The 12,962-nt window shown below is 38.7% G+C and overlaps 1 protein-coding gene across 1 annotated transcript; it reads right to left on the bottom strand.

The window, feature by feature from the left end:
- Window positions 1-965: 965 nt before the first annotated feature.
- LOC142188826 (arf-GAP with GTPase, ANK repeat and PH domain-containing protein 3-like) lies at window positions 966-5,096 on the bottom strand (the record flags this gene model as incomplete). Its single annotated transcript, XM_075262042.1, has 5 exons — window positions 966-1,730; window positions 1,812-2,067; window positions 2,738-2,960; window positions 4,767-4,857; window positions 4,942-5,096. Coding segments are annotated over 5 exons (869 nt in total), but the record flags the coding sequence as incomplete, so codon positions are not given.
- Window positions 5,097-12,962: the final 7,866 nt, after the last annotated feature.

Raw genomic sequence — 12,962 nt, forward strand, 5'->3', positions numbered from 1 at the left:
CTGGATGTGGCAGGTTAGATGGGACATATATTAGGTGTATACATGACTGTACTGGACGTGGTAGATTAGATGGGAGATATATTAGGTGTATACATGACAGTAGTGGACGTGGTAGGTTAGATGGGACATATCTTAGGTGTATACATGACTGTACTGGACGTGGTAGGTTAGATGGGACATATATTAGGTGTATATATGACTACTGGACGTGGTAGGTTAGATGGGAGATATATAAGGTGTATACATGACAGTACTGGACGTGGCAGGTTAGATGGGACATATGTCAGGTGTATACATGACAGTAGTGGACGTGGTAGGTTAGATGGGAGATATATAAGGTGTATACATGACTGTACTGGATGTGGTAGGTTAGATGGGAGATATATTAGGTGTATGCATGACAGTAGTGGACGTGGTAGGTTAGATGGGAGATATATAAGGTGTATACATGACTGTACTGGATGTGGTAGGTTAGATGGGACATATATTAGGTGTATATATGACTGTACTGGACGTGGTAGGTTAGATGGGACATATGTCAGGTATATACATGACTGTACTGGACGTGGTAGGTTAGATGGGAGATATGTCAGGTGTATACATGACAGTAGTGGACGTGGCAGGTTAGATGGGACATATGTCAGGTGTATACATGACTGTACTGGACGTGGTAGGTTAGATGGGACATATATTAGGTGTATGCATGACAGTAGTGGACGTGGTAGGTTAGATGGGACATATGTCAGGTGTATACATGACTGTACTGGACGTGGTTGGTTAGATGGGACATATATTAGGTGTATACATGACAGTAGTGGACGTGGCAGGTTAGATGGGACATCCAATCTTATAGATGATATGATGTATTTTTAGCTCAGATCTTTAGTTACCCCCTAATTTCTTTCCCAGACCAATACTGTGCCCCACCTTTTACCCCTGAGCCTCCTGGTCACATCAGGCACAACGAGACGGAGAAGACGACACGTGTAAACAGAACATGCTTCACTTTTATGGTTCATGGGTACATTTCCTCACATCTTGTACATATATTACATATTTACATATATATACATATATAAAAGCCCATTCTATGGACGACTCCATGTACCGACCAGTATATACTGAGGGAATGTACAGGCTATGTAAATATTCACATTATACTATGAGAAGCCGGCACACACTCAGGAGGAATGACACAGAGAGGACAAAAACCCGAATCCTTATAGAAGAACCATCCCCGCCCCCAAAGCGACAGAGACGGAAGCGAGCGCGGGTCCGTGCTGGTGCACGCTGTACATTAAATATCCGTACCGTACAACTATTTATACTAGTGTTAAATACACAGCTTCATGAGACAGATCTGCACAGCAACAAAGGTCCAGGACCGAAACCAGGGCCACGTCTCGAACCCTGCAGCTCCAATACATAAGAAGGCGGAATCCAGGGGAGTCGGGAGGTAACGTCCTGTATCCTGAGAACTGAAGAGGATTATCTTAGCTGCCAGAGCCAAGTCACCAATGTGAGGATGTACCCTGTTCACGGAGGTCACAAGCCAAGGAGACATGCCCAAATCAAGTCCTCGGAGATCAAAGAGGAGGGGAGGGACTGCAGTGATCATTGGGGCAGCCATATTGAAGGAGGATCTCCACACATTCTGTACTGCCGGCCCGACGGGCATATGCCAACGGTGAAAGCCCCCGAGCGTCACAACATTTCACATCCACGCCATACTAAGAAAAGAGAAGAGACAGACAATGTAAGAAAAGCAAGACAGTCCTGGCTCGGCCCCACCAGACGGCCCCATAGCTCACCCAGATCAGGAGCTGTGTACACACAACATTGGCCATGGCTGCAGAGAGATGAAGAGCAGAGCGGCCATCTCCATCACCGTACGTTTCATTCACCTCCTCCTTGGTCCCATGTGCAAGTAGTGTCACCACCATCCGTAAGTCATCCTCCACCACAGCCCTCAAGAGCTGCTGTCCAAGAGGCACGTCCGATGCCGGAAGAGGGCACAAAAACAATTTCTGCTCATACTTTGCCCGGATCCAACGTTCCTTCTCTTCCCTGCATTATAACACAAGCCAGTATGGACAATGGTCATTAGACAGACACGAGCCAAGAGGTGGTATCGGAGGGCATTACATGAGGCTCCAAGAGACGGCCAAGAATCTAGTGGGCAGTGATGGACAGATGGGGTCTAGCAGGGAGGTCACTCTTGAGGTGGCCTAAGAAGACGGCATGTTAAGCAGAGTCTATGACTCAAGGCTCAGTATAGGGGCCCCCAGCAGATCACAGACGTCTCCATACTCATGATCATCTCCTCACCATTGGAGACCAGTGAGGCATGGGGGCGGTCAGGTGTAAGATCCCTAGAGATATTGTCCTGCACGTTATAACCTTGACCACAAATACAATAAAAGCAACAACATCTACAATGTAGTCTGGCTGGGCCGCTATACAGTGTACAGAGCCTTCTGAGGGCGTCGGAGATTACTGAAACCAAAGTCAATCAGAAATAACTATATCTAAGCCCAATTCTAAACAAAGCCCCATCCCCCCCCCAGGGATCTTGTGTCCATATCAGTTCTCTACAGGACTAAAGGAGAAACGACAGAAGACTTCAGGGTCTTGCAGCCTATGGCTCATTCCATACAAGGTCTGGGAATCCCTTAGGTTTGCAGATTGGGTGCGATGAGTTGTGTGTTGGGTCTTATGGACTCTGCTGGGTACTGACCTGGTGCTCTCCGGACCTGGCTTGGTGTAACCCTCAGTACAATGCTCCCACACAGCATTGGCCAGACTGTTTCCAATCGCCATCATGACCATAGTGAGTTCCACCGGCCAATCATCCAAATCAAGGGACCGCACACGAGACAAGTGAGTCCCAAGGTTACGATGTATCCCGGAACATTCGATACACATCAGAGCTCCAAGGTTAAGACTGGCCCAGTCTGGATCTACAAGGAGAGAAGACAAGAGAGTGTAGTGCAAAATAAGAGGCAGCTATATACACCCCAATATGGAGGACAGCCATTGCTTTACGTCATGGCTTTATCACATGTCTGAGGCCCCTGGAGATCCATAAATTGTGCACACTGGCCCCGGAAGATATATACAGCAAGAATATACATTATATTTCTACTGACACACGTGGGAATTCTCAAAAAACTTTTAATATACAAAAACCTAGAGAAAAGTGTACAAGTGTATAAATATACAAATCTATAAGCCTATAAATATACAAGTCTATAAATATACAAGTCTATAGGTGTATAAATATACAAGTCTATAGGTGTATAAATATACAAGTCTATAGGTCTATAAATATACAAGTCTATAGGTGTATAAATATACAAGTCTATAAATATACAAGTCTATAAGTGTATCAGAATACAAGTCTACAGGTGTATAAATATACAAATCTATAGGTGTATAAATATACAAGTCTACAGGTGTATAAATATACAAGTGTATAGGTGTATAAATATACAAGTCTATAGGTGTATAAATATACTAGTCTATAAGAGTATAAATATACAAGTCTATAGGTGTATAAATATACAAGTCTATAGGTGTATAAATATACAAGTCTATAGGTGTATAAATATACAAGTCTATAAATATACAAGTCTATAGGTGTATAAATATACAAGTCTATAGGTGTATAAATATACAAGTCTATAGGTCTATAAATATACAAGTCTATAGGTGTATAAATATACAAGTCTATAAATATACAAGTCTATAGGTGTATAAATATACAAGTCTATAAATACACAAGTCTAAAGGTGTATAAATATATGTCTATAGGTGTATAAATATACAAATCTATAGGTGTATAAATATACTAGTCTATAGGTGTATAAATATACAAGTCTATAGGTGTATAAATATACAAGTCTATAGGTGTATAAATATACAAGTCTATAAATACACAAGTCTAAAGGTGTATAAATATATGTCTATAGGTGTATAAATATACAAATCTATAGGTGTATAAATATACTAGTCTATAGGTGTATAAATATACAAGTCTATAGGTGTATAAATATACTAGTCTATAGGTGTATAAATATACAAATCTATAGGTGTATAAATATACTAGTCTATAAGTCTATAAATATACAAGTCTATACATATACAAGTCTATAGGTGTATAAATATACAAGTCTATAGGTGTATAAATATACTAGTCTATAGGTCTATAAATATACAAGTCTATAGGTGTATAAATATACAAGTCTATAAATATAACAGTCTATAGGTGTATAAATATACAAGTCTATAAATATACAAGTCTATAGGTGTATAAATATACAAGTCTATAAATATACAAGTCTATAGGTGTATAAATATATGTCTATAGGTGTATAAATATACAAATCTATAGGTGTATAAATATACAAGTCTATAAGTGTATCAGAACACAAGTCTACAGGTGTATAAATATACAAGTCTATAGGTGTATAAATATACAAGTCTATAAATATACAAGTCTATAAGTGTATCAGAATACAAGTCTACAGGTGTATAAATATACAAATCTATAGGTGTATAAATATACAAGTCTACAGGTGTATAAATATACAAGTCTATAGGTGTATAAATATACAAGTCTATAGGTGTATAAATATACTAGTCTATAAGAGTATAAATATACAAGTCTATAGGTGTATAAATATACAAGTCTATAGGTGTATAAATATACAAGTCTATAAATATACAAGTCTATAGGTGTATAAATCTGTAAGTGGGCGACTTACTAGATGTATCACAGTCTACACACAGGCTGTTCCCCCTCACGCTCCGAATAGACTGGATGGCGAGGGCATCGCTCTGACTGCCGAGACGTGTCTGGAAGGAGAGAAGAAGGCTTTATAATGACCAGCAGGGTGGTCAGTCTGCGGAGGGCGACTCCCAGCTTGTCTTGTACTTCACCTTATTTTTTGTACTCTCGCAGCTCTGCAGACTTGCCAAGATCTGGCTCTCAATTGCCTGAACCCAAAGTTCACGGTCCTCATAGACAGATGCCTCAAAATGCCAACTCTGACCACTCAAGGAGACGATGACAAAGCCGTAGGACTCCTCGGGCTCTGCGTGAAGAAGAGGCACAGAATGACTGCGAGTGCAGGATATATGTCACCAAACCATACAGTGTACACCGAAATACCGCAAAATGGTCCAAGTCCTTACAAAAGTGACATCAACCTTGTTCTCAAAATATTTCAAACTATAAGGGAAGTGCAAAACAATATACACAATATATGTACAATGCCACACTATGGAGCCCGTAATGTAAGAGCTGTCACACTATAGAGCCGTGTACTGTAAGGGCGGTCATACTATATACTGTAAGAGGAGCGACACTATATACTGTATGAGCGGTCACTATATACTGTAAGAGGAGCGACACTATATACTGTATGAGCGGTCACTATATACTGTAAGAGGAGTGACACTATATACTGTATGAGCAGTCACTATATACTGTAAGAGGAGTGACACTATATACTGTATGAGCGGTCACTATATACTGTAAGAGGAGCGACACTATATACTGTATGAGCAGTCACTATATACTGTAAGAGGAGCGACACTATATACTGTATGAGCGGTCACTATATACTGTAAGAGGAGCGACACTATATACTGTATGAGCGGTCACTATATACTGTAAGAGGAGCGACACTATATACTGTATGAGCGGTCACTATATACTGTAAGAGGAGTGACACTATATACTGTATGAGCAGTCACTATATACTGTAAGAGGAGTGACACTATATACTGTATGAGCGGTCACTATATACTGTAAGAGGAGCGACACTATATACTGTATGAGCAGTCACTATATACTGTAAGAGGAGCGACACTATATACTGTATGAGCGGTCACTATATACTGTAAGAGGAGCGACACTATATACTGTATGAGCGGTCACTATATACTATATACTGTAAGAGAGGTCACACTATATACCGTAAGAGGAGTGACACTATATACTGTATGAGCAGTCACTATATACTGTAAGAGGAGCGACACTATATACTGTATGAGCGGTCACTATATACTGTAAGAGGAGCGACACTATATACTGTATGAGCGGTCACTATATACTATATACTGTAAGAGCGGTCACTATATACTGTAAGAGGAGCGACACTATATACTGTATGAGCGGTCACTATATACTGTAAGAGGAGCGACACTATATACTGTATGAGCGGTCACTATATACTATATACTGTAAGAGCGGTCACTATATACTATATACTGTAAGAGAGGTCACACTATATACCGTAAGAGGAGTGACACTATATACTGTATACTGTAAGAGCGGTAACACTATATACTGTATACTGTAAGAGCGGTCACACTATATACTGTAAGAGCGGTCACACTATATACTGTAAGAGCGGTCACACTATATACTATATACTGTATGAGCGGTCACACTATATACTGTATACTGTATGAGCGGTCACACTATATACTATATACTGTATGAGCGGTCACACTATATACTGTATACTGTAAGAGCGGTAACACTATATACTGTATACTGTAAGAGCGGTCACACTATATACTGTATACTGTAAGAGAGGTCACACTATATACTGTATACTGTAAGAGCGGTCACACTATATACTGTATACTGTAAGAGCGGTCACACTATATACTGTATACTGTAAGAGAGGTCACACTATATACTGTATACTGTAAGAGCGGTCACACTATATACTGTATACTGTAAGAGCGGTCACACTATATACTGTATACTGTAAGAGCGGTCACACTATATACTGTATACTGTAAGAGAGGTCACACTATATACTGTATACTGTAAGAGAGGTCACACTATATACTGTATACTGTAAGAGAGGTCACACTATATACTGTATACTGTAAGAGCGGTCACACTATATACTGTATACTGTAAGAGAGGTCACACTATATACTGTATACTGTAAGAGCGGTCACACTATATACTATATACTGTAAGAGCGGTCACACTATATACTGTATACTGTAAGAGAGGTCACACTATATACTATATACTGTAAGAGCGGTCACACTATATACTGTAAGAGCGGTCACACTATATACTGTATACTGTAAGAGAGGTCACACTATATACTGTATACTGTAAGAGCGGTCACACTATATACTATATACTGTAAGAGAGGTCACACTATATACTGTATACTGTAAGAGCGGTCACACTATATACTGTATACTGTAAGAGCGGTCACACTATATACTGTATACTGTAAGAGAGGTCACACTATATACTGTATACTGTAAGAGAGGTCACACTATATACTGTATACTGTAAGAGAGGTCACACTATATACTGTATACTGTAAGAGAGGTCACACTATATACTGTATACTGTAAGAGAGGTCACACTATATACTGTATACTGTAAGAGCGGTCACACTATATACTGTATACTGTAAGAGCGGTAACACTATATACTGTATACTGTAAGAGCGGTCACACTATATACTGTATACTGTAAGAGAGGTCACACTATATACTGTATACTGTAAGAGCGGTCACACTATATACTGTATACTGTAAGAGCGGTCACACTATATACTGTATACTGTAAGAGAGGTCACACTATATACTGTATACTGTAAGAGCGGTCACACTATATACTGTATACTGTAAGAGAGGTCACACTATATACTGTATACTGTAAGAGCGGTCACACTATATACTGTATACTGTAAGAGAGGTCACACTATATACTGTATACTGTAAGAGCGGTCACACTATATACTGTATACTGTAAGAGAGGTCACACTATATACTGTATACTGTAAGAGAGGTCACACTATATACTGTATACTGTATGAGCGGTCACACTATATACTGTATACTGTAAGAGAGGTCACACTATATACTGTATACTGTAAGAGCGGTCACACTATATACTGTATACTGTAAGAGAGGTCACACTATATACTGTATACTGTAAGAGAGGTCACACTATATACTGTATACTGTAAGAGAGGTCACACTATATACTGTAAGAGAGGTCACACTATATACTGTATACTGTAAGAGAGGTCACACTATATACTGTATACTGTAAGAGCGGTCACACTATATACTGTATACTGTAAGAGCGGTCACACTATATACTGTAAGAGAGGTCACACTATATACTGTATACTGTAAGAGCGGTCAAACTATATACTGTATACTGTAAGAGAGGTCACACTATATACTGTATACTGTAAGAGAGGTCACACTATATACTGTATACTGTAAGAGAGGTCACACTATATACTGTATACTGTAAGAGCGGTCACACTATATACTATATACTGTAAGAGCGGTCACACTATATACTGTATACTGTAAGAGCGGTCACACTATATACTGTATACTGTAAGAGCGGTCACACTATATACTGTATACTGTAAGAGAGGTCACACTATATACTGTATACTGTAAGAGAGGTCACACTATATACTGTATACTGTAAGAGAGGTCACACTATATACTGTATACTGTAAGAGCGGTCACACTATATACTGTAAGAGAGGTCACACTATATACTGTATACTGTAAGAGCGGTCACACTATATACTGTATACTGTAAGAGAGGTCACACTATATACTGTATACTGTAAGAGCGGTCACACTATATACTGTATACCGTAAGAGCGGTCACACTATATACTGTATACTGTAAGAGAGGTCACACTATATACTGTATACTGTAAGAGAGGTCACACTATATACTGTAAGAGCGGTCACACTATATACTGTATACTGTAAGAGCGGTCACACTATATACTATATACTGTAAGAGAGGTCACACTATATACTGTATACTGTAAGAGCGGTCACACTATATACTGTATACTGTAAGAGGGGTCACACTATATACTATATACTGTAAGAGAGGTCACACTATATACTGTATACTGTAAGAGAGGTCACACTATATACTATATACTGTAAGAGAGGTCACATTATATACTGTATACTGTAAGAGAGGTCACACTATATACTATATACTGTAAGAGCGGTCACACTATATACTGTATACTGTAAGAGAGGTCACACTATATACTGTATACTGTAAGAGAGGTCACACTATATACTGTATACTGTAAGAGAGGTCACACTATATACTGTATACTGTAAGAGCGGTCACACTATATACTGTATACTGTAAGAGAGGTCACACTATATACTGTAAGAGCGGTCACACTATATACTATATACTGTAAGAGCGGTCACACTATATACTGTATACTGTAAGAGCGGTCACACTATATACTGTATACTGTAAGAGCGGTCACACTATATACTGTATACTGTAAGAGCGGTCACACTATATACTGTATACTGTAAGAGAGGTCACACTATATACTGTATACTGTAAGAGCGGTCACACTATATACTATATACTGTAAGAGCGGTCACACTATATACTGTAAGAGAGGTCACACTATATACTGTATACTGTAAGAGCGGTCACACTATATACTGTATACTGTAAGAGCGGTCACACTATATACTGTATACTGTAAGAGAGGTCACACTATATACTGTATACTGTAAGAGCGGTCACACTATATACTGTAAGAGAGGTCACACTATATACTGTATACTGTAAGAGCGGTCACACTATATACTGTAAGAGAGGTCACACTATATACTGTATACTGTAAGAGAGGTCACACTATATACTGTATACTGTAAGAGCGGTCACACTATATACTGTATACTGTAAGAGCGGTCACACTATATACTGTATACTGTAAGAGCGGTCACACTATATACTGTATACTGTAAGAGCGGTCACACTATATACTGTAAGAGAGGTCACACTATATACTGTATACTGTAAGAGCGGTCACACTATATACTGTATACTGTAAGAGCGGTCACACTATATACTGTATACTGTAAGAGAGGTCACACTATATACTGTAAGAGAGGTCACACTATATACTGTAAGAGCGGTCACACTATATACTGTATACTGTAAGAGCGGTCACACTATATACTGTATACTGTAAGAGCGGTCACACTATATACTGTATACTGTAAGAGCGGTCACACTATATACTGTATACTGTAAGAGCGGTCACACTATATACTGTAAGAGAGGTCACACTATATACTGTATACTGTAAGAGCGGTCACACTATATACTGTATACTGTAAGAGAGGTCACACTATATACTGTAAGAGAGGTCACACTATATACTGTAAGAGCGGTCACACTATATACTATATACTGTATGAGCGGTCACACTATATACTGTAAGAGCGGTCACACTATATACTATATACTGTATGAGCGGTCACACTATATACTGTAAGAGCGGTCACACTATATACTGTAAGAGGAGTGACACTATATACTGTATGAGCGGTCACACTATATACTGTAAGAGAGGTCACACTATATACTGTATACTGTAAGAGCGGTCACACTATATACTGTATACTGTAAGAGAGGTCACACTATATACTGTAAGAGAGGTCACACTATATACTGTATACTGTAAGAGGGGTCACACTATATACTATATACTGTAAGAGCGGTCACACTATATACTGTATACTGTAAGAGAGGTCACACTATATACTGTATACTGTAAGAGAGGTCACACTATATACTGTATACTGTAAGAGAGGTCACACTATATACTGTATACTGTAAGAGCGGTCACACTATATACTGTATACTGTAAGAGCGGTCACAATATATACTGTATACTGTATGAGCGGTCACACTATATACTGTATACAGTAAAAGAGGTCACACTATATACTGTAAGAGCGGTCACACTATATACTGTATACAGTAAGAGAGGTCACACTATATACTGTATACTGTAAGAGAGGTCACACTATATACTGTATACTGTAAGAGCGGTCACACTATATACTGTAAGAGAAGTCACACTATATACTGTATACAGTAAGAGAGGTCACACTATATACTGTATACTGTAAGAGAGGTCACACTATATACTGTAAGAGCGGTCACACTATATACTGTATACAGTAAGAGAAGTCACACTATATACTGTATACAGTAAGAGAGGTCACACTATATACTGTATACTGTAAGAGCGGTCACACTATATACTGTATACAGTAAGAGCGGTCACACTATATACTGTATACTGCCAGAGCGGTCACACTATATACTGTATACTATAAGAGCGGTCACACTATATACTGTATACTGTAAGAGAGGTCACACTATATACTGTATACTGTAAGAGAGGTCACACTATATACTGTATACTGTAAGAGCGGTCACACTATATACTGTATACTGTAAGAGCGGTCACAATATATACTGTATACTGTAAGAGCGGTCACACTATATACTGTATACTGTAAGAGAGGTCACACTATATACTGTATACTGTAAGAGCGGTCACACTATATACTGTATACTGTAAGAGCGGTCACACTATATACTGTATACTGTAAGAGCGGTCACACTATATACTGTATACTGTAAGAGAGGTCACACTATATACTGTATACTGTAAGAGCGGTCACACTATATACTGTATACTGTAAGAGAGGTCACACTATATACTGTATACTGTAAGAGAGGTCACACTATATACTGTATACTGTAAGAGAGGTCACACTATATACTGTATACTGTAAGAGCGGTCACACTATATACTGTATACTGTAAGAGCGGTCACACTATATACTATATACTGTAAGAGCGGTCACACTATATACTGTATACTGTAAGAGGGGTCACACTATATACTATATACTGTAAGAGCGGTCACACTATATACTGTATACTGTAAGAGCGGTCACACTATATACTGTATACTGTAAGAGCGGTCACACTATATACTGTATACTGTAAGAGAGGTCACACTATATACTATATACTGTAAGAGCGGTCACACTATATACTGTAAGAGCGGTCACACTATATACTGTATACTATAAGAGCGGTCACACTATATACTGTATACTGTAAGAGCGGTCACACTATATACTGTATACTGTAAGAGCGGTCACACTATATACTGTATACTGTAAGAGAGGTCACACTATATACTGTATACTGTAAGAGAGGTCACACTATATACTGTATACTGTAAGAGCGGTCACACTATATACTGTATACTGTAAGAGAGGTCACACTATATACTGTAAGAGCGGTCACACTATATACTGTATACTGTAAGAGCGGTCACACTATATACTGTATACTGTAAGAGCGGTCACACTATATACTGTATACTGTAAGAGCGGTCACACTATATACTATATACTGTATGAGCGGTCACACTATATACTGTAAGAGCGGTCACACTATATACTGTATGAGCGGTCACTATATACTGTAAGAGGAGTGACACTATATACTGTAAGAGCGGTCACACTATATACTGTATACTGTAAGAGAGGTCACACTATATACTGTATACTGTAAGAGCGGTCACACTATATACTGTATACTGTAAGAGCGGTCACACTATATACTGTATACTGTAAGAGCGGTCACACTATATACTGTATACTGTAAGAGCGGTCACACTATATACTGTATACTGTAAGAGCGGTCACTATATACTGTATACTGTAAGAGCGGTCACACTATATACTGTATACTGTAAGAGAGGTCACACTATATACTGTATACTATAAGAGCGGTCACACTATATACTGTATACTGTAAGAGAGGTCACACTATATACTGTATACTGTAAGAGAGGTCACACTATATACTGTATACTGTAAGAGCGGTCACACTATATACTGTATACTGTAAGAGAGGTCACACTATATACTGTATACTGCCAGAGCGGTCACACTATATACTATATACTGTAAGAGAGGTCACACTATATACTGTATACTGTAAGAGCGGTCACACTATATACTGTAAGAGCGGTCACACTATATACTGTATACTGTAAGAGAGGTCA

This window comes from Leptodactylus fuscus, unplaced genomic scaffold, assembly GCF_031893055.1.
Source record: "Leptodactylus fuscus isolate aLepFus1 unplaced genomic scaffold, aLepFus1.hap2 HAP2_SCAFFOLD_82, whole genome shotgun sequence".
Lineage (NCBI taxonomy): Eukaryota > Metazoa > Chordata > Amphibia > Anura > Leptodactylidae > Leptodactylus > Leptodactylus fuscus.